The 27,635-nt window shown below is 37.9% G+C and overlaps 1 protein-coding gene across 1 annotated transcript; it reads right to left on the bottom strand.

Moving 5' to 3' along the window:
* Window positions 1-5: 5 nt before the first annotated feature.
* Window positions 6-19,493, bottom strand: LOC139711723 (serine/threonine-protein kinase Pink1, mitochondrial-like; the record flags this gene model as incomplete). Its single annotated transcript, XM_071623580.1, has 9 exons — window positions 19,003-19,493; window positions 16,150-16,470; window positions 15,040-15,143; window positions 12,857-13,030; window positions 9,816-9,982; window positions 8,979-9,109; window positions 6,710-6,934; window positions 4,063-4,191; window positions 6-83 (listed from the first exon to the last, which is right to left on the bottom strand). Coding segments are annotated over exons 1-9 (1,737 nt in total), but the record flags the coding sequence as incomplete, so codon positions are not given.
* Window positions 19,494-27,635: the final 8,142 nt, after the last annotated feature.

Below are 27,635 nucleotides of genomic sequence, written 5' to 3'. Positions count from 1 at the left end.
TCCTCACACTTACCATCTGGTACGCCAGCCAAATGGCTACTAGAACCCATCTCCTTACTTCGTAATAGTTGCGTCATAGCAACCTGGAAATCGACCAGATTAAAGGGGCATTCCGGATGATTTTCATAATTTCACATCATGTAGTACATAAATCGACAGCTTCAAGCATAGATTTGTGGAAGTTATTGTGGTCCTTGAGCAGAGAAACCAATACTCTGAAAAATCTTAAACAAATTACGCTGAACAGTGTTGATGACAGAGGAGCCTCACATATTTCAGAAATGTAGCCATGTAATTCCATTACAATACTGCTTGCTTAACAAGTTCACCTGTGTAGAATCTATGCATGCCTTCTTCTTTTATTCTGCTTCCTTGAGCCCCAACTCAGGCATTCTTATGGTGAGGCTGCCATGTCATCATCCTTGTTCACTGCAATTTGTTATGAATTTTGGAAACATTCTTATTCCTCATCCCAATCACTATAAATTCTCAAAATCTGTACTCAGTGTAACTAATTTATAGTTGTTCAAATGTAAAAGTCTGCCAATCATCCAGAGGTCTCCTTTAAAACAACAACAAAAAATGATTAATTTATAATTCATAGAAAATGATTATGTAGATCACTACTCCTCATGGTTTGAAATCAGTGCCTGATTATTGTGTGGTTGATTACTGAAAATGTTATTCTGCATAATTCCCAGAGAGTTCCATTAAATTTTTGTAATAAATTGCTTCATATTGAAGGGTACATATTTGATGATAAAATACGAGAATTATGGTAACGATACTGATAACTATTTAACCCTAAAAAGGCCGGGGGGGGGGGGGGGGGGTTTGAATCAACCCCCTTCAACATTTTTCATGACTACTCCACCACATGAAATTTTTTGACCGCGCCATTCGCTGACTTTTTACTTTCAAGTCTCGCACATCTTCTGACACCATTTTCGCGAAATCGTGCATACCGTTACGACGCTGCACCTTTCATACATGCCTGTCAGATCGAAAGTGGCTCAAAAAGTGATTTGTGTACCAGTATAAAGTCTATGCAAATGGAGTTTTCTCATCTTATTCATAAAGATAAGATTATTTTCACTTTCATAGGCTGAAATCAATTAATATTAGCATAATTATGCTTAAAATAGGTTCTGTCATAAATTTTGCGAAAAAAAAATGATAAAAACAAAAGGTCGAAAAACAAGGAAATACATAAGAAATTAATAAAACAGTAAAATACATAAGCAGTTGATTTTGATACCAGATTTTTTTTCCACATACATTGTTAGGAATGCTTCAAAGAATGTTATCACAAAAAATTAGGATTCCAGGACCTCTACTTTCTGATTTAGAGCAAAATGTATGCTTTTATGCATAATATATTAGCATAATAAATTATCATAATGAAAATTTCCATTTCTTTTTGTATAGTTTGGTAGATTATGCCACAGATAATAAAATGCCAGGCCTGGTTTGGGTTAATGCTGCTGCTGCTGCTGTTGACAATGATGATACTACTACTACTAATAATAGTGTACTTATTGTACTCCCCATCCAATACACTTTTCAAATGCAAAATACAGATACAAGGGCACTGCAAAGAGCATCTTTTTGAAATGTAACTTTTAGATAACAACAAACAAACTGAAGCCTGTGCTGCAATGTCTATTCAATTTTCTGGCAAGTGTTCCTTTTCCATACTGGGTACCAAACATCTTCTTTTTTTTCTTTTCTTTTTTGAACTTAAAGAGCATTCCACATAATTTCTCTTGAACTTTGGTACGGCATACTGTACTCTTCATTGATTAACCCTGAAAATTTGGCCATCTCGGCAACTATCTGAAAAAGAATTATCACACAGATGTCACTTCCTCAGAAAGTGTAATCTGCAACACAAATACTTTACACTTTTGATTATTGGGTGTGAAAGCATATGCCCTCTATTCTACATCCTTTCAACAACAAAAAAAATTAACCTTCAATCAATGTGTAGTAAGCTTCATATCGAGGTTAGGATCTGGGTGGTGAAAGCCGCTTAACCCTCTCAATCCTTGGAAAATTATGTTGCAGAAAATTCATTTCATTATTATTCAATTGGCAACCATCAGTTTCACTGCATACCTCATTATGGAAATATATTACATGGGACAGTTTAAACTTGATGAATTTGCTTGGAATTGCTTGGAAAAGAATACGTACCAAAATTTTCAAAGTTGAGAGAAAAGCATGCACTTTAGAGAGGAAATACAGGAAAAATAACAGTCTAAAAAGAAGGGGTGAAATCTTAAAAGCACAAAAGTGAAATAGTGATCAAAATTGGATTAAAATCATCAGGGAAGTTATGAAATTGTAAAATTTTGTTAATTTTCACTAAGCAGTTCTGGAACAGTCAATATGAATGCACGAACAATGATCTGATGATGTCATTCCCTCCCAATCTGACAGACAGTGTACATAATGTCTTGAAATTTACAGGAATGCCCTAGTCTCAAATCCTGAAATACCGTATGTCCTCCACTCCACCCCCCCCCCTAAAAAAAGTAAATAAAACAGGACCCTCTGCAACGAAAACTTTAAAAATGAGGAATCAATCCGAATACAGTTTCAGGGAATGAAACTATAACTTATCAACCCACATATTACAGAAAACCCCATCCGATTTGCTTCAGTGGTCAAAGAGAAATGAGGATCTTCAGACAGCATGTCAGGAATCCCTTCCCTCCAAGTTTTGTCCATTGTGTCCACACATTAATATGCCGTTAAGAGAGCATCCAAGTGCTAAACTTTAAAGAAACATACCCATGACAAGCTTCACAATGATCTATATATCTCTGCGACCACTGAACCAAATTGAATAGGGTTTCCTACAAAATATAGGGAAGATGTTATATTTTTAGACCCTGAAATAGCATTCAGTTTAATCATATTGAAAGTTATGGATGCCGAAATTCAAATGTAATTTTTTTTGGGAGGGACATACTGTATAAAAGCTGACTGATCATTTTTACAGTAGTCAGGAAAGAATAACATTATGTTTTACACTCAAATAGCATTGATTCAATTTGAATTTACTGTTAATTTTTTGTACACAATCAATGGAAAATCGTGAGGTGATTACATCATTACCTGACTCATTTGCTTATTCATATCAACTGCACCGGAACTGCTTTGCAGACATTAGCCCAACACTATGTCATAACTTCCCTAATTTTTCCCTGATTTTGATCAAATTTTCACTGTTGTGCTTGTACAATTTTACTCTTTCTTATCAGACTAACTTATAACTGACATGGAATTCCCTTTAAAACACCTCTTAAGTTTAAGATTCGACCATACATATTACAAATTACATTCAAGAAGGCCACTAAAAATCCTGCAACTGAAAAAAAAAAACATGGTGAACAGAGAGTTCAGATGATAGGGAGTACTTTAATCTAATTAATGAACCGATAATAACAAAAAACAAAATACAATAAAGGGATATAGTATCCAACCACAGAAATGTGATTTTGGAGACAATGGGTTGCAAAGGCAAAAAAAGGGGCTGAACAGTACCTCCACACTACAGTGCACTCCTGTTTGAACAAACATGGTTCTATTACAAAACATTTCAATAAAATGAATTAAAAATGGTACGAAGAGGAATTGCTCTCTCAGAATATTATATTACTAAAAAAAAATCAACGTCGACTAGGCTGGCACACTTCACTTATTTTGCGTCCTCACATAAAATGAATTAAAAATGTACGAAGAGGAATTGCTCTCTCAGAATATTATATTACTAAAAAAAAATCAACGTCGATTAGGCTGGCACACTTCACTTATTTTGCGTCCTCACATAAAATTGGGGTCTGCAACTTTTTGTTGGTTTTCTGACCAACGGTCACAAATGCTCACATGCTTTCAAGTTACTCCGCATTTGCTGATCAACTTCTGTACATGATTTTGTGAGGAACAAATGACAATTTCTCAGTTGCAGACTCTGGTGAAAAGAGCGTCTTTCTTGTATATGTTTTCTCTCTTTACCCCCCCCCCCCCCCCCCATTTTTCCTCAGAGCCACGTACCTTTAGAAGCCAGGAACTCAGCTCTCTCTCTGTAGAAGACTGACTCTGGCACAACCTAGCAAGACCACCAACAGGAGGTTGCCATAGAAACAGGTGCAAGATGTTGGCTGCAGTGTAGGGGGAGGGGCGCTGAGGGAAAACAGAAAGTTAATTTCAGATAGTTGCACAGAGTGTACCATCTTCCCTGACCTGTATATAATACAAGAGCAAACTATACTACTTTGCTTTACCACGTTCTTTCAAATGAACGTTTCTAGCATCAGGTTATTTTTATTGCGAACCACTGACAATTTGCCTTTCATCTTAGTAAATAAACATGATCATTCAGCGTTTTAGTGACGGCCAATATAAAACAAGTGCCAAATTGTGTCTCGCCCATTCGTGTACAAGAAATTAATATTTTTCCAACTCCCAAAAGTTCATTGACCCGCCTATGACCTTTGACCTTGTGATGACCTTTACCTCCCCAAAGGACATCTACCATCCAAGTTTGGTCACAAATGGACAAAGGGATCAAAAGTTATGAGCCATAATCAAAACGCGCCATAAAAACTTAACATTTGGCCCTAAAAGTTCGTTGACCCCTGTCTGTGACCTTTGACCTTGAGGTGCCCTTCATGTTGGGTAAAATGTGTAACTTTGTATAACCACTCTTCCCTCCAAGTTTGATTGAAATTGAAATCCTCAGTAGAGAGTTATTTAAGTTTTTGTAGCGTTACGGACGGATGGACGACCGACGGACGGGCGGACGGACGGACGACGGATGGACAGACGCCGCAGGCGATCCCTTGGTCTCCCCATACCTCCAGTGGGCTCGACAAAAACTGAGAGCATACATTCTCTGGTTGGCTGATCCTGACTGCCGCAGAGATATTGGATCCACTAGAGTACCAAGCTTCAGCCCAGTAGCCAGTCACGGTTCTGATCCTTGTAGCAGCAGATATTGTGCATTCATTCTTCAACTTAAAGATTCTAGAGTCAAGATCTTTTTAATTCAATTCATTGCCAAGTAACCCTTCATGCATGAATCAAAATAAGCACTGCTAAGCTCTGTAGTCTAGTGGGTAAATGCCTGTCAAGCAGTCAGGAGGTCATCGATTTGAGTCAAACGCAAGTGCTTGGTATGTATGCCCATGATTTTGATAATCGTGGGCTACAACTAAAAGCCTGTCAGTACTAAAGATTCTGGATGGTCCTCGTGCCAAATGACGCTAATGCTAACTCTTGAAACAAAAATAAACAACATACATGAAAAAAAAATACAACAAAATAGAGATTTCTATCGAATCGAATTCTATCAAATTTCAATATCTGACACATATTTATACACCCATATATATTACATGCACACCACCTCTTAATGATAATTACGTAGTGTTGAGGTCAGGGAACAGGCTGAGATCGCTTTGATGTAGAACAAGTAGGTTCCTGGACTACTTTGTGCCTAGCTCGATTAGAATGTTGAATGGAGGGACATTGCTTAGATTGTAATATTTTGTTTTTGTAGTTTTGTGTTATAATTATCAAATCTGTATCATATCAAACATCAGATATATGTATATCATTATGATGTATGAGTGAATGAAGCTGTGTTTATCAATTACCCCATGGTTGGTTTGTTTGCTCACATGTTTCAAAGTCAGTGTATATTCTGTCATTTGACAAAAATTTTGCAGGGATATTTGGTCAAAGGCCAAAGGTTAAAGGGTGTGTACAGTTCTGGTCGAGGTGAAGATTTAGCTTTTAACGTTTTATGAGATATTCAGAAACCACTCTATGAGATGTCAAAGAGCATGCAGTTCTAAGGGGTATCAAAAGTTTATTCGATGAAAATCGGTTTTGAAATGGCTGAGATATCCAAAAACAAGGTGAAACAAAGAGATACTAATAAAGTTGGGGCATGTCACCTTTTATCATTAGCACTTTTTGGGATATCTCAGCCATTTGAAAACCAATTTTCATCATATAAACATTGAATCCTTCTTAAACTTACATGCTCTTTCATATTTCATAAGAGGCTTTCCATTATCTCACTTAGGAAAGTTCAAAACATGAATCCCTACCTCAACCAGTACTGTACAGTCCCTTTAAAGCCAAGTGAAAATATTAATTCAGGGGTATATAAAATGATTATGACCGTGGTGTGCTATACATTTTTGTCAAAACACATAAATTCACATTTTTGTACTTTCGCACACATGCACACACACACACACACACACACACACACACGTATATAACCTTCAAGATTTTTATACAATCATTTATTTACATACAAACATGCATTTATTTGCATTGTTTAAATTTTTATATAGTTACCATCAATTGACACCCGTATATATTATATGCACACCACATCCAATACAATGTTGACTCATACAGATTAATATTTCTTCAATGTTTTGTATTTTTGACAATGATAGTGATGTTGTATTGCTGTATATCTTTTGTACGTCTATCATGTCTATGCATCTATGCTTTACGTGTGCTTTGTGAATGTATAATGTATCGATGTAACTGGGTATGCATGCAAACAAAACAAATGTCCAGAAACGGACAATAAAATTGAATTGAATTGAATTGAATTTTGAAAAAGCCAAACCCACTGGTTTGACTATGCAAATGTGACATGCCACTTATTACTCACATCACAGGGTGCCCTTTCCAAGAGCAGTTGGCAAACAAGCCTCAGTCCCATGTCTTCACTTTGGAGCTGGGGGAGGCTATGGCTGCTGTAGCCTGCACCATCAAGACCATCATAGAAGGGATTCTTCTGACCACATATCTCATAGATTAGTGCCCCGACAGCCCAGGAATCAGCTTTCAGGTAGTCATGGTAACAGATGTTTTTCTGTCTGTGTGCTTTTTTCACCTGAAAATGATGTATTAGATGTTGTGTTTATTCATTTAGCCTATCATTCCAAACACATGACATACAATTTTTTATTTCAAAGTTTACAGTTCAAAGTTTAAATTTATTTAAACAAACAGAGAAAATTATATAGAATGTATAAGCAGTGTATAATAAAATGAAGAAAACATATTTTTTTGTATTTTTTTAAATATAAACATATGCACAGTACAAATTAGATAAGGATGGGAATGGAAATGGAGGGTCCCACTAAAAAGCAAAGCTAGTACGATATGGGACCCTCAGAAAATACATGAGAACGAATAATGAATTAATGAACTACAAACAGATATAAAATAAAATCAAAGGAACCAATGTCAACTGACATGAGATCAAATTAGGAAGGAAAAAAAAAGAGGAAAAAAAAAATGAAACTACAACACATGCAATCGTGGACACAAGCAAACTTGATTCCATGATGTGGGACTAATGATAAAATGCAACCTCAATTGAATACAGTCAAACCTGTCTATAGCGGCCACCTAAGGGAGACGAAAAAAGTGGCCGTTATAGACAGGTAATCCAACTGTGTGTGCATTGTTTACATACATGTATCATCGTTGCATCCTTACATGTACATGTATGTGTGTACGTATGCACACACCCTGTGTTTCATGTATTTAACCATGCCGGTGTATATATTGTTGCACAGAAGCATGTGCTTTGTCGTGAAGAAAGCTTAACACTAGTGCATTATTATGACTGAATGAGGGATGAATGCAGCGGTGGCGATCACTGAACGTTGCCCGCACAGCTACAAAGCAGAAAAACATGCTGAATTATCGGCTCGGCTACGGCTCCATCGGGTTTTTGGCCGCTATAGACAGGTTAAAATCTACTGAGGGAAACAAAATTTGTGGCCGCTGGCCGCGTTAGTCGGGTGGCCGCTATACACAGGGTCTTTAACAGGGCTTTTCTCTTGGGGGGATTTTTCAGTGGCCGCTAAGGCAGGTTTGACTGTATATAGCAAAGAATTGTGTACATATACCGATAAGAATGCAGAAGAGCGCACATAGATGAATGAGAGAATAGACACAATGATATATACGGTACATAAGAGGAACATCCGAGTAGGACTTGGATTTGACAGACTATTTTTTCCCAATTAAAAGAAGAAAATGTTGTTGTTTTAAGGAAAGAAGAGAGAGAGAGAAAAAAGAGAAAATGATTTATTTATAATTGTTTACTGTTTAAAGAACAATGTCTAGAAAAGCAGGGTTTGAGCCGAGCTCCTCAACGTGTGTGTCCGACATTGTGCTAAACGAATTTTTCATGAAAAATACTCCCAACAAAACATCAAAGAACAATGCTCTACAAAATAGAATAAAAAATATCATTCTAAATATCATGTCATATGATCTGTTATATAACGCCTAAATAAATCTTTGTCATTTTGATTGGTTGTTTGACATTGATCACTCGTTCCATTTTACTATGACGTCATCATCCACGCAATTGTGGCTCCATTTACCATGCAATTTTGGATCCTTACGATTTATTCCATTGCACGCACACCGAGAGCCCGGCACACTACGCGTAAAACACTTGCATTAGCAGTGTGTGTGTGCGACAACGCGCTAGCGTAAAGTGCTCAGTGTACACTCTCTTGATCTCAGATTCTCTCATTTCTAAATTGAAAAAACATCAAATGACTAGGATCTATTTTAGGCATTACATAAAACAAATAAATGTTTTCCATTCGTGCAATGGACAGAATATTTCATTCGGTAAAAAGATGAAATCTTTGATCCATTCAACTCAGTTGCGCCTCGTTGAATGGATCATTTGATCTTTCACCCTCATGAAATATTCTGTCCATTGCACTCATAAACATTCATTATTTGTATACTATTTGCATTGTATGTTGAAATGCCAAATAAATGAATAAATAAAGAGCTGAGAGACCCAAAAAACAAATCGTCTTTTACCACTTCTACTATCATGGGAGAGAAAATTATCTTTTATGCCCCCCGCTGGTAATTTTACCTAAATCATTTTTTATTACCTCTGGCGCCATGAGGGCGATATTCCCTTGTCTGGCCCTGTCACCTTCTTGCACTCTCTGGGACAGCTGGTTCTGTGTACATGCTATGGCGCATCCAAAGTCAGCAATCACCACACGAGGGCTCTCTTCACCTGGCAAGATTTAAGCAATACAGGCCACAATTGGACAAATTTGCTCTCAGCCAATAAGGTGCAAGGATATCAGTACCTTATAAAAGTTTGTCAGAAAAAATACCTGACTAAACACTTCACCCCACAGTCTTGAATCAAGACCATAATAACAGCGTAATTTTTATATCCTTAATCAGCTGCACTCACATCTTATCTGGTAATACCCTGTATAGTGGGGGAGACTTGAACAGACAAAGGTGTGCTGTAACAATACATGAGAAATTGTCTGGTAACATGAAGAAGAAGAAATTTCAGAATGCCAATTCTGTCTTTCCTTAGTTAGCACTTCCAAAATTTCTGACTTAAAAAGAAACTTAGGAAGAAACTCAGGAAGACTTTCAGAATACCACCCCAAGTCCTAATCTTGCTCATAGTGTTTTCTTGTAAGAATCTCAATCACAATCAGCAGAGCTCGAGTCTATTCAAAGCTTCTAAATAACATACCTTGGTACACTATGCATTGATGGGTGATGAGTGAATTCAGTAATTCCATAAGAAAAAGTGACTATTAACTGGATTGCTTTTTGCTTTGTTTTGCTTTGTTTTGTTTTGTTTTGTTTTGTATTCGTACATGTGGTACAACAGTTAAGAGGACACACAACCCAGAGAAACATAATGCCTCCTGCACCCTTTTGGGATAGAGATAAAAGATTTGTTATCTACTCACAACCATCAAAATCCACCAGAATGTTGTTGCTCTTCAGATCGCGATGAAAGATGCCCAGAGCGCCGAGATGCCCCACACCTTCCAGTATCTGAGCAGCGATCACCGCGGCAACATGATCCGAGACTGACCCTCGATCAGCCAGGTAGCTGCGCAGAGTTGATTTGTACCTGTTTTAGATACAAAAAGCAAACAAGATTTTCTCACTTAGCCAAAATGTATTACACAGAGAGTCATCATATATAATATTCTGTGATTTCCTGCTTACGTTTCTGCATTGTACAGAGGCTGAATTTTCCTACTGTAGGTACATGTATGGCGCATGATCTGTGAACACAAGCCCTGCAAAGAAACAACATTTATTTTCTTCATATCACAACAAATATTTCGGAGCATGATTCCAATCAGCCAACACAGTGAGGTGTGTTTTTGTTGTTGTTATTGTTATGGTGGTAAAGGATGCAGGATTGACAATCAAACTAACTACAGTTCCAACCACAGACAGACAGGCTGGTGGTCAATTTGATTTATATCACATAAAATCTGCACGACATGCAGATTTCCCATACAAATAAAATGACACAGGCCATGTCAATAGGGCCAGCGAAGCGTTTCAAAAGTGGGGGGCCCACTTCCAGGTTTCATGAGCTAACAAGCACAAACAAACAAAAATTCAGCTCATCTCTCCCCTTCCCCTTCCAGGTTTCTTTGGCTGGAAAAAAAAAAAAAAAAAAAGGTCTTCACCTCATCTCTCCCCTTCCACTTCCGGGTTTTTTCGGCTGACAAGGAAAAAAAAAAAGAAGGGGGTCTTCAGCGCAAAAACATAACGTTGCCGCGCTCACATTTCAAGATCTCTATCTATTTCTTTTTAGTGCCACTAACATACTTCCGGGTTAAACAAGGCAAGTGCCAAATTGTGTCTCGCCCATTCGCGTACAAGGAATTAATATTTTTTATAACTCCCAGAAGTTAATTGACCTGCTTATGACCTTTGACCTTGTGGTGACCTTGAACACCCCAAGGGACATTTACCATCCAAGTTTGGTCACAAACGGACAAAGGGATCAAAAGTAATGAGCCATAATCGAAACGCGCCATAAAAACTTAACATTGGGCCCTAAATATTTGTTGACCCCTTTCTGTGACCTTTGACCTTGTGACGACCTTTAACTCCCCAAGGGACATCTACCATCCAAGTTTGGTCACAAATGGACATAGAGATCAAAAGTAATGAGCCACAATCAAAACGCGCCCTAAAAACATAACATTGGGCCCTAAAAGTTTGTTGACCCCTGTCTGTGACCTTTGACCTTGTGACGACCTTCACCTCCCCAAAGGACATCTTCCATCCAAGTTTGGTCACAAATGGAGAAAGGGATCAAAAGTTATGAGCCATAAACGAACTGCGCCCTAAAAACTTAACATTGGGCCCTAAAAGTTCGTTGACCCCTGTCTGTGACCTTTGACCTTGTGGTAACCTTCAACTTCCCAAGTGACATCTACCATCACCCAAGTTTGATTGCCATTGTAGCAACATGTGCTGAGTTACGTGTGATAAGTCTTGCAAGTAAACTTTAACGTATGACCTCAAATGACCTTTGACCTTATCATGTGACCTCTTACGACACCATAACAGGAAGGTACCCCCAGTGCATCCATCACCTAAGTTTGATTGCCATTGTAGCAACATGTGTCGAGTTACGTGTGATAAGAGTCTTGCAAGTAAACTTTAACGTATGACCTCAAATGACCTTTGACCTTATCCTGTGACCTCCAACGGCACCATAACATGAAGGCACCCCCAGTGCATCTATGACCCAAGTTAGGTTGTAATCCAAGCAACTTATGTGAAGTCATTTGTCAAAAGAGTCTTGCAGGTAAACTTTAACATAGAAAAGAGAATCTCGCACATACTCTTTAATATATGACCTCAAATGACCTTTGACATCATCACATGACCTCCAACAACACCATAACATGAAGATACCCCTAGTGCTTCTATCAACCAAGTGTGGCTGCCATTGCTGTAACAGTTGCCAAGTTATGCATCCAAAGAGAGTCTTGCAGTTAAACTTTAACATTTGTGACGGACGACGGACGGACGACGGACAGACGACGGACGGACGCCATTTGGATCCCTTAGTCTCGCCTTCACCTCCGGTGGGCGAGACAAAAAAGTGTGGGGGCCCAAAGTGATGACGTCTTATGTATTCCTTTGTATGGTGCACAAAAAGTGGGCCCCCTCCCCCCGCTTCCGGAAACTTGACTACCTTTCCAACAATGATTTTGTTCTTCCACAGGGATCAGTGATTTCCACCCATACGTATGCATGCTGAATTCCCAATACCGTAGTATAGAAGCCTTTTGATACGCCATTGACCCTTAGCTGTGCGGCGTGCCTTGCCTTCATAAAATCCATAAAAACTTCTGAATCACTACCAACATTTAATCATCTGTTCCTTGTTTCATTCACTTTCAATTAAGAATTTGGCCAGCCCCAAAACACGATACAGACACACAAACTGCAAAAGAATTATGGCAGACAAAAACATAACTACACTGCGCTCTGAAAAGCGAGTACCGGTAATCTTTAATATGATCACAGCTCAGCGAGGACACTGCTTGAAAACTAGAACCCACCATGGCAATCGTACATAGTTCCACATTTTGACCTTGGGTTCTCTGTTTTGTTCAGCCTATCCTCTCCAAACACATGGGCCCAAATTCACGAAGGTGGTACAATCTTTGTACATGGTTTAAACCATGGACAAAGACCGAAGTTTTGTACAGGTGTATGGGGCACCAAGTGTCGCATGGCCTATTTTGTTACAAAATCGGTCCATTTCGTCAACACAATGTTCATTTTGTTATGAAATGTTGTCATTTCATTACAAAATGATCATTTCATCAACGAAATAGGCCATGGGACACTTGCCGCCTCATACAAAACTACCATATGGTCTTTGTCCATGGTTTAAACCATGGACAAAACTTGTACCACCTTCATGAATTCGAGCCAGTGAGGTGTTTGAATTGCGGCCTACCTCTTCATGATTATGTACATAGACCTGTCTGCTCCAGCGCCAAATGCATTCAGTCTCTTTGGCAAAGCCATGTCAAACAACTCCAAAGCATCGTGACGATTTGGGACGGTGACTGTATCCACAAAGGCTCCGTACATGTGGATGATATTCGGGTGGCCAGCATTGCATGAACGTCTGCACAGAGAGAGAGAGGAATGTCACAAACCAGACACACGTACACAGCAGTCTGCACAAATATGCAATACAAATATAAACTGCGATACAATTCTACATGCATGACAAACTCATGGTTCAAAGAAAAGGCATGTTTTCATATTTTCACATGGGTGAAATGCTATACATAAATTTATGTAATACATGTATTTCTAATAGTGAAATTCTATGACAGGACTTGATATATACATAAAAGGGACAGCCAGCTAAGATTAATTTTTGTGTGTGTGATTCTCAAATGTAAGAGTTATATAAACATCAATCTAATTCTAGTCACTTCGATATTATGTCTAGACAAAATATTACATTGAAATGAAAGTCACTAGAAACTGTATTGATTGATACTCTCTTGAGAGTGTTTTTTCAAGTAGCATTAGTTGGAAATCTGTTTGCTTGTTTGTTTAATAACAGCCACAATATCAATGGGTAAAAAACTTTTTGAATCTTGTACCCTTCCTTGTACCCTACCTTTGCACTACAGTCAATTCTGCATAAGTCGACTTAGTCAACTCTGCGGCTAAGTCGATGAATGTAGAATGTCTGAATATTACATTCGTAGCCTGATGTGTTATTCCTCTGTACAAGCAAAAATTGAATGCCGTCTAAGTTGGTACATGTTCCTCAGTCCCAACTAGACCAACTTACGCAGAGTTGACTTATCTAAAGCAGAGTGACATTTGTTGAAACTTGACTAACTAGAGAAGCACTCTCAGAGCGCAGACCTCCACCAAGCAGCTAATTTCCAACAATGATTTTGTTCCTCCATAGAGATCAGTGATTTTCACCCATACATATGCATGCTGAATTCCCATTTTACTGTAGTATAATATAGAAGCCTTTTGTTACGTCATTGACCCTCAGCTGTGCGGCACGCCTCGCCCTCGCAGAAACTAGAGCATGCACTTTAGTGCGCGTATGAAAATCTCAAAAAGTGCGCAGCTTGAACTCCCAAGTTCATTGACCCTACCTGCCAAAATATCAAAAAATCCTTCATAAAATCCATAAAAACTTCTAGATCACCACCAAAATTTAATCATCCGTTCCTTGTGTCATTCTCAACCTTTCCTGCAACTTTCATCCAAATCCGTTCACAACTTTTTGAGTTATTTTGCACACGGACAAACAAACAAATGGTACCCAGTAATGAAAACATAACCCCCTCCCTTGGCGGAGGTAATTATTATGAAAATACCCTAAATAATAGGTTGAGATAAACACTTCATGTCTTTGTGTCGAACAAGCTTGGTAGATGTGATGGATTAAGATATTGCTCTTTCACACCAAATTACTGCTATAACTGCCATTACAAATGCATAGCGCAACATGTCAACCCTCGTGTACATCTATTTTGAGTGCCAATTGGCAAAGAAACCCCCTTCAGTATTGTATGCAATGTCTAAAGTACCATCTGGCACAGGAAGGGTTAAAGACATGATTGAACTGGCATCATCATTACAAATTAAGGAGCATACCAGTAGACCTCGGTATTAATGTTTACTATGTTAACAAACCATGGATTTCTTTTAGTCCTCATCATTTCATCTGTACAGGACAATATGATGTAATAAGGGGAGTTCAAGAAAACAACAAATAATCTCTAAAATCTTATGCTTTTTAACTGAAAAACAGGTTAAGCTTTCTCATAAAGTAAGGGGTGATGAACACTCATACTCATGTCCCCTGTACTGACAAGTTGCTATGTTGGTCCAATTCAGTTTTGAAACTTAACTAAAGTAATGAAAGTGATGTTGGTTTTTATTAGAATTTTTCCTGCGTGCTTTCCCACACACAAGTTATTTAAGTTAAACAAAAAACTTGACAACAGGGACAGCATTGTTGTGGAAGCACCTATCAAAGGTGCCAGGATTTATCATAACAGATTTTCAACACAGCAATTCCAACCTACTGACTGTCTCTCAAAGACTGAGTGACCTCTAACCTCAGCCTGGATTGTCAGTGCATGACCATACCTGTTCCCAAACTGTCCTTTCAGCAACAAGAGAGGGAGTTGTTCTGCTTGAAATTCAGACATGATTTCAGCTGGAGTTGAGCTTATGTCGTAATTGAACATCATCTTCACACATCCACATGGGGAAGAAGGGAGAGGGAAAGAGAGATGAGGGAAAATCATTCAGATACGCATTTTAGGAACATAATTTTCACATTACTGAACTACTTATAAAACAAAAGTGGTGCTGTACATGTAGATATCCTATAATCAATGACAAGTAGGCTTTGCTTTAAGCACTTGCTTCTATGTCTTTTTCTTTTACTTTGTATGGCACAATATGTGACCGTAAATCACAAAACCAACAAAAAGTCGCGCCCCTTGATTTTACATGAGAACTCAAAAAAGGTGAAACAAGTCAACCAAAACGATTTAAAGTTTTTTATATTTTCTATAAGAGCTAGACTTCGTCTACATTATTCTTAAGTTTGGGATCATAAAATAAATGGGAAAGTGTTTTCTAGCAGTTTTTCTACAACCAGTTCTTGTAAGTAGTGTGATCAGGTGCGTCTTACAGGTCCCTTTTCATTTCTTGAAAATCCTTTGCACACTCTTCACTTTCAACTCTAATAACTTTTGAAAGGATAATGCTACTGCTTTGAAAGTTTGTATTGATCATGAACAGAATGTGTTAATAGAGCATGCTCAATTTCAGCTTAATCTGATAATCCCTTCATTGTTGTTGCTCCAGTGGTTTACATCCTGTTTTTGTCCTATTGTAGAGCCTCTTTTCTCAGTTCACACTTTTCCAGAGTGTGTGCTTTCTTTCCAATATTTAGATAGGTTAGGAGAGTCCATTTGAATTGAGAGTCTGCTCTTTCAGAATCTGCCCTTAACTAAAAATCCATGTCTGGCGACTTTTTGTTGGTTTTGTGATGCAGGGTCACATATGCCCAGTTGATGCCATTTGCTGACTGTTGTTAGTCACCTTGGCAAACTATGACAGTACTTGCCATGGTATAGTGTTACTCCTACGGAGGTCAGCACCGTTCACCATTTGCACCCGTGATGAAACGACATGACGTCCTAGGCTCTATAAGGAAAAGAATGATGGAGAGAGAGGGGTGGTCACCTTTATGGCCAAGCTGCACTCTTCCTCATCGCAGACTGCCAACTCATCAGACACCTCTCGCCCGAGTTGTCGTGAATCTTCTCCAATTCTTTCACCCTCTTCCACGAAGTCCACCGGTCCAGCTCCTCTTCCACCATCTTCATCTTCTCCACCGAGGGAATCATCCCCCTCCTTCAGCTTGGCAGCATAGACGACCCCCTCGGAGCCTTTGGCGAGGATGCGCTCCGAGACAGCGTAGCCAGTGATTGCCTCGGGGAAGAAGCCTGGTCCTGGGACATCATCAGATGGTTCTGGTCTCTTGCCAGCATTTCTGAAGACAGTCTGGGAACAGAGCAGGGGTATACTGCATTGACCATCATGGCAGTGCAATCAACGCGAGATGAATATATGAAATAAATACAAATGATGTGAAGCCATGAAACTTGCAAAAGGGGAACCACAGCATTTTCACTTTCACCCTCAATCATGAGAGCTCTCAGTTTTCTTGACAAACACAAGTATAGCAAATGTGCCAACTACAATCTCTGGAAATGAAGGATGAAAACAAATCTGTCACGGGCATAAAAGGATTGATTTCAAAAGTTTTTTTTTCTGAGTAATGTTGGAAATGAGGTAAGCATTACTCTTAATGACTTGCTCTTAACAACTACTGTATGAGCTGAAATTTTCGCGGTGGTTTTATTTTCGCGAATTTCGCGAATCGCCTTTAAACCGCGAAAATAACAACGCGCTAATAACTAAGTTCAGTTAGACCCTCCCAACCGCGAAATTAACAACAAGTGAAAATGTCCTCCAAGTAGCAATTCGCGAAAATATCTGTACACGAAAATTTCAGCTCGTACAGTAGTTAGATCTACTGAGTCTGAATAGTTTTATATCTGGAATGAGAGAGAGAGATAGTATTAAACAACTCCAACCTTTTCTCCTTAAAGAGGAAGTCCAGATGATTTTCATAATTTCACATTGTGTTGTACAGAAATCAAAAGCTCATTGTATGGTAGGGGTACCACCTATCGGCAGGGTACCTTCCCATCGGCACCCTGCGTATCATGGCTGTTTGCGTATAGAACGAAAAGGTATGCGTGGGATTAAGTGTCATTAGCTATAAAAACAATAAAAACGAAGAAACGAAAATCAAACTCAAAAACAAACTAACAAACCAAACTAAAAACGTTTCAATTACACATCCGCTCAGTAACGACGCATGGCTGTGAAATTCACGTGTATTACCTATGGAGGGGAGGGGGTGCCGATCGCTAGGTACCCTTTTTAGCTGCGCGAAGAAAACGGAACGCACGCACTAAAATTGCGCTATTTTAAAACGGAGATTCATAATCAATGAGACGGTCACGACATTCAAAACTGCAGTATTTATGGCATATTTGAGGTAAGAATTAGGCGAATTTGTGTTATATTTTTAGAATAATCAAGCTACAGATCCTTAGGGTGACGATAGGTGGTACCCCCAACCCTACATTGTATGGATTTGTGGAATTTATTATGGTCCTTGAGCAGAGAACATACTCTGAACCCCCCCCCCCCAAGAAATTCAATTAGATGTCTACAATTGAACAAGGATGATATTGATGATATGGGAGGCTCAGAGATTTTATGCAACTGTCAATGTTATTCATTCTGGATCTGGATCTGGATGTAATACAGTGCAGGACCTTTCGGTATTACTATAAGGCACCGGGTGAGAGAGGGCACATTGCACTTTAGTCGAATCGAAGATGACTTTTCTCAATTATTATAATAAATTACTTCTTGCTTTTTAATCTGTTTACCTGCTATCATATGTAGACTAGAATGTATTTATGCTCTTTTCTTTTGATGTTTTGTTCTGCTTCCTTCAGTATCCAATCTAGACAGAAAGATCCGTCTGTCCGGAGGACTCTTTTATATTTTGCCATTAACACTGTCCTCCGTAGACAGACGGAAGGTACCATTACCCATTGCTGTGTGGATATTCTTAACCACTGTCTCTATGGCAAACTGGGTGAGGTACCTCACCCTTCTCGATTGCGTCTAATTCACGGCCCTAGGTCGGCAAATTTAAGCTTGTATAGTTAACTCAACTATTCAAGAATAGACTACACTCACCAGATCAATAAATAATCCAACATTTTGGTAGAATTTTCAACGTAAAACACACATCAACCAGCCCGTCGCGTCGTCACGTTCAAACTGTAGAAACATACAGTATGAATCTATTAGCCAATCACATGCGAGGTAGTTTCTACGTGTTTTTTTTACTAAACACGTACCTCGCATGTGATTGGTTTACAGATTCAAAATGGCGACTTACTGCTAGCGAACGGCGATGTTGCGATATGGATAAAATTTCTGCAAAATAACCGAGTTACTGAGAGTATTTCGATTGCACAATGTGAGATATTAACCCCAAATATTGCTGCATAATGTGTCATGTCATGTCAAACTTGTTTGAATGTAAAATAGCTGTCTGAAATTTGGTTTATCGTAACGTTTGATCTGTGCGCGTTGCTCCACACAAGAGCTGGGATCATTGACTTCGGTCTGTATATGGAGGGGATCCGTGAAGCCAGACGCAGTCTCCGCGGAACATTCCCCGACGGACAGATACAGACCGATCTTTCGGTCAATATCCAATCATTCATTCTTATGTGAAGCTGCCATGCGTCATCATCCGGCTGCCTATCATTATCAATCTTGTTCAGTGTGATTTGCATAGACTATAGCCTAAGTTAGGTCTATAAATTTTGAAAACATTCTTATTCCTCATCTCAGTATAACCAATTTATAAATGTAGCTGTTTGAATGTAAACTGCTGATTTATTATCCCTCACTTCACCCTTTATCTAGAAAACTTACCCTAACAAGTTGCGTTGCTGTGTCAATGCCAAGTCCATGAAGACCAATGTGGTCACCTTGTTCTACGTTTTCTTGGTTTCCACTCACAAACCCGACGGCGGCGCTGAACCCCAGAAGAAGAGGAATAGATCTGCTGCCGTTCGCCTGTGTGAACCACAGTCTCTGGCCCCCTCCCGACCGCCAGTATCGCGAGGCTCTGCTCACCAATGATGCGGAATTCTCGGCAAGCAACAAGTCTTGCGGAGCGTGGTTGGGGGAGAGATGTGGTCGCTTGGCGTGTTGTGCATGTGTGCTATCGCCAAGTGTACGCTGCCGTCGGACATTTTGTTCTCCTCCTTGTCGCTGGGCCCACAAAATCCGCCGTTTTGCTACTTGGACGAGGGCCTTCAGGCCCCGTCGAAGCGACATTGTTCTCTATAACAATGTGTTCAATTCCTAGCTTCCATATGATCACTTTTGTTGCTATAATTGAGTTTGCACCTCCATCTCCTTCGCGGATTTCTGCTAGAATCTAGTTGTTTACACTCGTAACATTGCATCAGCGGAGATGATGCTCGAATGTATGAAAAATGGCGTCATATTCTATTTCGGGAAACCCCCTCGACAATTTTTATATCGTAGAGGTCGCTAGACTTGTCTTCGGTGCAGAGCCTTCCCGCTTCAGACGCAGAACTCACAGAAATTTACAGCAGCTCTGCATACTTCGGTGCCCGCGCTATGTAAACCACAACAAACTTGCTGCCTGACTTTTGGAAATTGATTATGTATTAATATGATTTTTTTTCGCATTTTTCTTTGTGTGTGTTTTTTTTAATACAAATAAAATATTCCTTGATAACATTTCAATTCACTTGCTGTTTTCCTTCGCAGTATTTGAAGACCGAGTTAGTTTTGTTCTATCATCTCAGTCAAGTCATCATTTCTTTGAATATCAAACAATTGTTATGAATTTATTATTATTTTTTTTTTACATAAGTCCTCCTTATGATTATATTCCTGTCAGTGTTGTGCATATATCCTGCATTCTTACCAACATAATTATGTATTAAAAAATTTTTGCATTATATTCAATCCAGGTTGTATTTCATCACTTATTTTACATTATGGAATCCAGATTGCTTGCGTCCACGATGGCACGTGCTGTAGTTTTTTTTCCCCTTTTCCCCTTTTTTCTCTTTTTTTCCTTTTCTTTCTTTTTCCCTTCCCCAATCATCTTGATGTCAGTTGACATCGGTTCGTTTTATTTGTTTTATATTGCTGTCTTGTGTATTTTCAGAGGGTCCCATATCGAACAAGCTCTGCTTCTTAGTGGGACCCTCCACTTTCATCCTGATCCTTAGTTGACTTGTACTATATGAAGAGTTTGTTTGCAAAAACCGATAAGTCCATTATTTGTCAAATGGAGATATTTGCGATTAAAGGTCAAGAAAAATAAAAAGAATAATAAAGAAGATTTTTGCTTCTTTTGACCATAACTTCAAAAATGTACCTTTATATGTAGTGACCAATATATCATTTAAAAGGTATTATTTTGTACTTTATGACAGAGACCGTACTTCAAAATCTTCAAAAATGGACTAATCGGTTTTTGCAAACAAACTCTTCATATGCTTTATGTATATATTAACAAAGATATAATTGCATTTTTTTCATCTACTTCTTATTTTCATATGTACTTTGTTAAATCAGATTCTGCAAGTATTACAAATATCCTGTACATATGCAATGTATATAATTTCTTTATTTATTTGATGGAAGTGAAAATAAATTTGAATCTTGAATCTTAAAGAGTTTGTTCGCAAAAACCGATAAGTCCATTTTTGAAGATTTTCAAGTACGGTCTCTGTCATATAGTACAAAATAATATCTTTTAAATCATATATTGGTCACTACATATAAAAGTACACTAAATTTTGAAGTTATTGTCAAAAGAAGTAAAAATTTTCTTGTTAGTCTCTTTATTTTTCTTGACCTTTAATCGCAAATATCTCCATTTTGCAAATCTTATAGACTTATCGGTTTTTGCAAACAAACTCTCCATTTTCCATTAGTTTTGTAAGACATGTTGAGAAAGTCACATCATAATCATTAATTCATGACAGGCCAAATTTTCCCTCTTTCTTCATCATTGTTCATTAATCTATTTTTTCCTCTTTTTCTCAGAATTTGTCCCTTTTTTGCCCCGTCTCCTTAATTGTTTTTACTCTTTCGTTTTTCAATATTTATTACGGTCACTCTTTTTATCAGGATATATTATTTTCACAGGTTGAAATGTGCAAGGCCCCCAAATAATGAAATAATTATAATGTTAGTTTATAAGAACAACAACAAAAACAATTAGAAGAACTATTACACACAATGTCATACAACATTCCAAGACTTTAGAAGTCATTGTGAACCGAAGAGGAAAGCTTACACATATAACAATTGTGAGTAACTTCAATGCCAACTACACAAATTCATCGTTATTCAACATCAGGCGCTTCTAGTACAACATTGCAGTAACTGCTCTGGTATCGATTAAGAGATGAAGAAGACGAAAAGCTTTTGCAAACAGCTAAAATAAGTTTAATGGCAGATTAACGTATATGGGAAATGAGATTTTGGATATCAGTTTGATTCTAATTGACTTTGAATTGAACAATGTTCCAAGACAATGGCCGGCGCCACGTTTTTAAAAATGTGTGTGCGTGTGTGTTGGGGGGGGGGGGGGGGAGGAGGAGGAGGCATTTTATGTTTTTGGTGCCACTTCCTTGTTTCACCAACTAACAAGCGAAATACAGTTGACAAGCAAAAAAAAATAATAATAAAAACATGTTTAAAAAAAAGGTGTTATACCCGCCCTCCCACTTCAAGGTTTAGTCGGCTGGCACAAAACAAAACATAACAAAACAAAACAAAATCGCTCTGGTACACTAGTTTCTATTCTATTTTTTCTCTAGTGCCACTTATATACGGAGTAAAGAGAGAGAGAGAGAGAGAGAGAGAGAGAAGTGGGTGCCCAAAGAACTCACACCCTATGTATTCCTGTGCATTGTGCAAAAAAGAGGGGGCCGACCCCCCCCCCCCCCATGTTCTGTCGGCTCTGAAGACATCCTGTACATAGATGCCAAGTTCAAAAAAAAAATATGAGTGAGATTTTCATGACTCTGCATTTCTGCGCGCATGATGTGCGTGAGCGAAGGAGCGAAGCGACTGATAGAGGGGAGGATGTGGGGGGGGGGGGGTGTCCGCCTTCCCACGGTAGGGAGCTTTTTCAATTTTTAGCTCTTAATGGTGCTAGCTGGTACATACTCAAGCGATTATTTTTTACTTACCTTGAAAGACAAAAGGGAAATATGCCTTCAATTGCAACTCTCGCTTTAATCCCTTCAGCTATGCTCCCGATGCGTGAGAAAAATGTGTGTCATGCGTGAGATCGTGATACAGATCCTAATGCTTGAGTCTCACTCACAATGCGTTAGACTTGGTAGCTCTGCCTGTATCACTTTGTGTCATCAACATAGAGGCTCTTTGCCAATTATAATTTCATAATGATTCCATGCTCACGATATAGGTGAGCTCCTTGGCTCTGTGGATTAATCTACAAGACTCTCATATTTGTAAGGTCTCTGGATCGTGTTCCTGGACAGCAGCAGTGTTTAATACACTCTAGGCATCAAAGGCAATGGACTTTATCTTCATCGCTTAGTCCAGTGACAGTGTAAGGAGGACTTACAGGAGTCGGCCCCGTGCTGAGGTTGTTCATAAAATATTGGTAGCCAAACTCAAAGCTTTCTCTTGCAAAAAACTCTCCGGCTTGCGCCCTCTATCACTCCCTATACCCTTCGTATCATAGTTATTGTATAGGGCTCACACCTGTAAATGAAATGGAATGTCCCAGACCCCTTCACAAATTCGTGCCAAAGATACCAAAATATATGAAGAAAAAAAAACTAATTAAAATCAATAATGCAGTTTGGCATAAAACTGAATAGCTGCAGATATTGAGTATTCCTCTACAAACTGCATTTTGGTTTGAAGATGAAAACTTTTCTCATGGAATTTGAAGGGACTTTATTTCATTGGGTGCATGTACAGAAAAAAAGTGATTTTTTTTTTTTTGAATAAAAAGAACTCGTAGTCTGGCTTTGCGGACCCTTGGACAGAGTTTGAGAGGAAGAACCCGCCTTGGAAATTTGATGGATGACAGCGTATAGCTCACTTATCCAGGTTAGTGAAGGTGAAACACCTCATTTCTCCTAGCTATTTTACAGATTTTTTTTTTTTTAATTTTAACACACGTCTCTATGGGGAATTATTTACGGTGGGGGGGGGGGGCACTTCATGAAGTGTTTTGTCGGATACTCTTTTCTGACAAATTTGCTCTCAGCTAATCGGATGCAAGGATTTCAGTAGCTTATAACAGTGTGTTAGAAAAAAAAATCTGACCAAACGCTTTATAAAATGCCCCTGTGTACTGTAAAAGAGTACTAGAAGGGCCTGTGAAAACAACAACAACAACAACAGCCTCAGCTATACCCTGCCCACTTCTGGAGAAAACATAGAAACTCAAAGGGGGAAAAAATGAATGGAATTAAGTACACAAAGTCTCACATACAATTTACCTTACAAACAATATTGCATGTACAAGATGTAAACTTCATTTAAACTTCATTTTTGTTTTGTTTTTGTTTTTAGTTTAATTCATTTATTATTATTGTTATTATTAGTTGTAGTAGTAGTAGTAGTATTCATTATTATTGTTATCATTATTATTATTATTATTATTATTATCATTATTATTATCATTTTTATTATTATTATTATTATTATTGCTATTATTATTATCATTACTATTGTTATTATCATCATTATTATTATCATCAACATCATCATCATCATCATTATTATTGTTATTGTTATTTTGTTAAGAAGTGATAGAGGTCCTATATAAGCAGCTGGAAAATGATGAAACTGACAATCAAAAATTTGTGACCAACTTTTCAAAGGAAACCACTTACAATTCACCAACTGTTTTAAAGGGGAAGGCTAGTAACTGATCAGTGGGAATCAGTGGAAATGCTGAGAGATTATTGTTCCAATCCTTATGGGATTCATTCAAGAGTTCATTGTATATCTATTGTTGTGTGAAAATGATTTGCTTCAGAATGGTCTCATATTCAAGTAATGTGCAGTTTAATGCTTCCAGGTTAGCGTCCCTGGTCAGTGGCGGAGCATTAATCTGCACATTACTTGAATATGAGACCGTTCTGAAGCAAATCATTTTCACACAACAATAGATATACAATGAACTCTTGAATGAATCCCATAAGGATTGGAACAATCATCTCCCAGCATTTCCACTGATTCCCGCTGATCAGTTACTAGCCTTCCCCTTTAAATCTGAACACTCACACACACAAACACACACACACGCACGCACATACAATTAGTGATGCTTATTCATACATAGATGCATACACATATGCCTCACAGAATTATCATGCAACCACATTTAATTGATGTAACACAAAATGGTGGTATACTTTATAGTTTGTGGTTATGTGGAAAAGAGAATCTCACCTCTGCTTCTACTTTAAACCATGACCGCATTTCTTTTAATAGATAATGACGTAATAACTTGTATTCTTTCCTAAAAGTTTTAAAGTTCTATGGAAACCGCAGGCCGACCCTCAAAACAAATTCTGGATGGCCCGTGATTCACCTAACCACAGAAGGACCAATGAAGATGGGTTTATATGCTCGCATTCTTTTCTGCACGGTCTGTAACTTCAAAGACTGCTTTTTAAAGCAACCCTCCGCGGGATATCAAGACAAATAAATGGAGACGGTTTCTTCCAGTTAGTATATTATGTATAACAACCATCACTAAAATTTTGGAAGCATGTATAAAATCCCTGTCCAAGAAGGGAACATGTTGATCTTAGCAATTATACTAGTTCAGCTTATAATCTGAGAACATACTCTGTAGTCGGTGTAATTACGTGTTCGGAAGCTGTAATAACGACATCCATATCCCTTGTATCACAAGTTGATGACGACATAAACAGTCGACATAATGATAATGACATATTGCCAACGGGAATCAAGCAATATTCAATTAAAGTTAACACTAAAATTGTTATGATGATTATGATGTTTCGCACATTATGTCTGATCGTCGGTAACATAACATCCTTACAGAATAAAAGTATGTGGTCCCCTTGGTTTAAAGTGCGTGATGTCCCCCACACTTTTAATTCAATATTTACAGTCCGAGTGAGTCACTATTATACGGAGTTCTGTGATCTTTGAAGCGCAGTTCAAACAAATAGACCGAGTATGGGTTTAATAATAATTCCACTGTTACACACTCGTCGGGTTGCTTGAACAGGTGAGATAATGGTATCGCTCCATTTGTCTTGTTCTTTTGTTCTGGTCTTCTCTTTCTTTCTTTCTTTCTTTCTCTCTCTATTCTCTCTTCTGTCTCTTGTTGAGTTAGTGATAACACCAGAGACACAATATGAATATGAAAGAAGAACATCAAGAAGAAAAAAAAAAAAGAAAAAAACGCGAAAACACACGCACGCACACACACACACGCACACTCACACATCCACAAGTAACATGACCGGGACTACTTTCCGATTAATAGCTTGGCAAAGAGAGGGCGGGGACTGGTGGATGTTTAAAACAAACTGCCCTGGGAAACTCCGACCTAGAATCCGTGTGTGTGTGTGTGTGTGTGTGTGCGTGTGTGTATGTGTGTGTTACGTTGCAAAAGCCTTTGAGGTAATGTATAGCCTTTGGATGCTATAAGGAGAAACTTTCGTCATCTTTATTTTGGTGTGGTGTCATAATGTGAAAATGTACACCTCGAAATTGTCAAAATTAACAACAGCAACATCAACGGCAGTTGATATTCCAACAATAATTATTGTAACAATAAGCAGTGCTGAACTACACGGCAAAAACAATGTTTGTCTGATATTCCATGTATAATTACCTTATCGATTGTGATTATTATCGACATCACTCCATTTCGAGCACATTAAGACAGGAAGATTTGATTTTCATGTTTTGCCTGATTTTTGTGAAATTTAATGTTCTGTTTGTTTTACTTTTCTTTGATGATCGTAGACTATTCTTTCCTCTTGGCAAAAGGAAACAATATTTTGCATGTGACATTACCATTCAACCTAGAGTTCAAGTTCGAATTTATTTATTTTTTCTCCATCTCAACATAATCAATACTGTAACATAATCATACGCGCAATGTGAATAACGTATTTGCCTATAGAAAATAACATCAACACATCACTGTAAAAAATGTCCCTATAGGTATACAAAATAGTATTTTTGTAGTTGTCCTTGAAATCTACAAAATGGTATCACTGTTCATAGTTTGTTTTTCATTGCATTATTGTATCACATGTGTATTCAAATGTTGTAATCAAATGTTTTGCTAATGAAACAAAATGAAACGAAACGAAACGAATAAGTTATAAATCTCAGATTGAGATGTGTTTTTTTTTTCTCAAAATCCAAGTAAGACATGAAGTCAAGTCGTAAGAAACAGCAATAACATGATGTTGGTGGTTTGCCGTAATTGCGCCTCCTTTTGCCATAATTCGAAGAGTTTGTTTGCAAAAACCGATAAGTCCATATTTGCCAAATGGAGATGTTTGCGATTAAAGGTCAAGAAAAATAAAGGGAATAATAAGAAATTGTGTGCTTCTTCAGACCATAACTTCGAAAATGTACCTTTATATGTAGTGACCAATATATAATTTTAAAGGTATTATTTTGTACTTTATGACAGAGATCTTACTTCAAAATTTTCAAAAATGGACTTATCGGTTTTTGCAAACAAACTCTATATTTGTTCAGCAGTTCTACATGTAAATTGTTCATTGTGTTCTTCGAGCCTGTATTTTTAATCGAGATGATGTGAATCGACCTCATAAAAGATAAAATTTCCATTGAAAGACATAATTGAAAAAGGGCAAGTAAAAAAAAAATCGTCAATTTCTGTATGTTGTTATACATGCGAAATGGGAGTGGATAGACAGGATGATGACATACACGTAATACTTTAGGTCCATCTTAAAATTTACATTTACCCCTCACTGTGACTTTCTGGTTTTTAGGGGAATCTATACCAAATGTAAATGCAAATTTATTACTTGGGAAGTATATTACCGTGAGGGAAACATCAATTTGAGCTTTAGGAAAGTCGGACAGTTCTTCTTAACGTTTTGGATAAATCCAATGACGTCACAGCAAGATATGAGAAAACTTCATCAGATTGTCACGCCCGTTTTGCTTTGTTTTTGTTTTCTGTTGTTGTTTCAAAAATATTGAGTTTTTATTTCGATTCCATCATCCACATTAATGTTCCATCAAATCAATAGTTCAATCCTCAATAATGTTGAAAGGTAATGATAAAGGTGATGTTGATTTACGAAACTGTACTTGGGAAGAAATCCTGCTTGGGATGAAGGAGTGCACTAAGGGAAAACATCAATTGTTTAATCATATTTTACTTTTTTGAAATATTTGATATTTAAAGCAGAGAGCATAAAAAGCCGCCTTCATAATAATGGGAAAATGTATACAATCAGAAGAAGGATTAGAGGGAAGAGAAATAG

Source organism: Diadema antillarum, unplaced genomic scaffold (genome assembly GCF_040938485.1).
Source record: "Diadema antillarum isolate AM-2024a unplaced genomic scaffold, OU_Dant_1.0 seq00001697_RagTag, whole genome shotgun sequence".
In the NCBI taxonomy this organism is placed as follows: domain Eukaryota; kingdom Metazoa; phylum Echinodermata; class Echinoidea; order Diadematoida; family Diadematidae; genus Diadema; species Diadema antillarum.
This window is presented reverse-complemented; position numbering and strand designations above follow the sequence as displayed.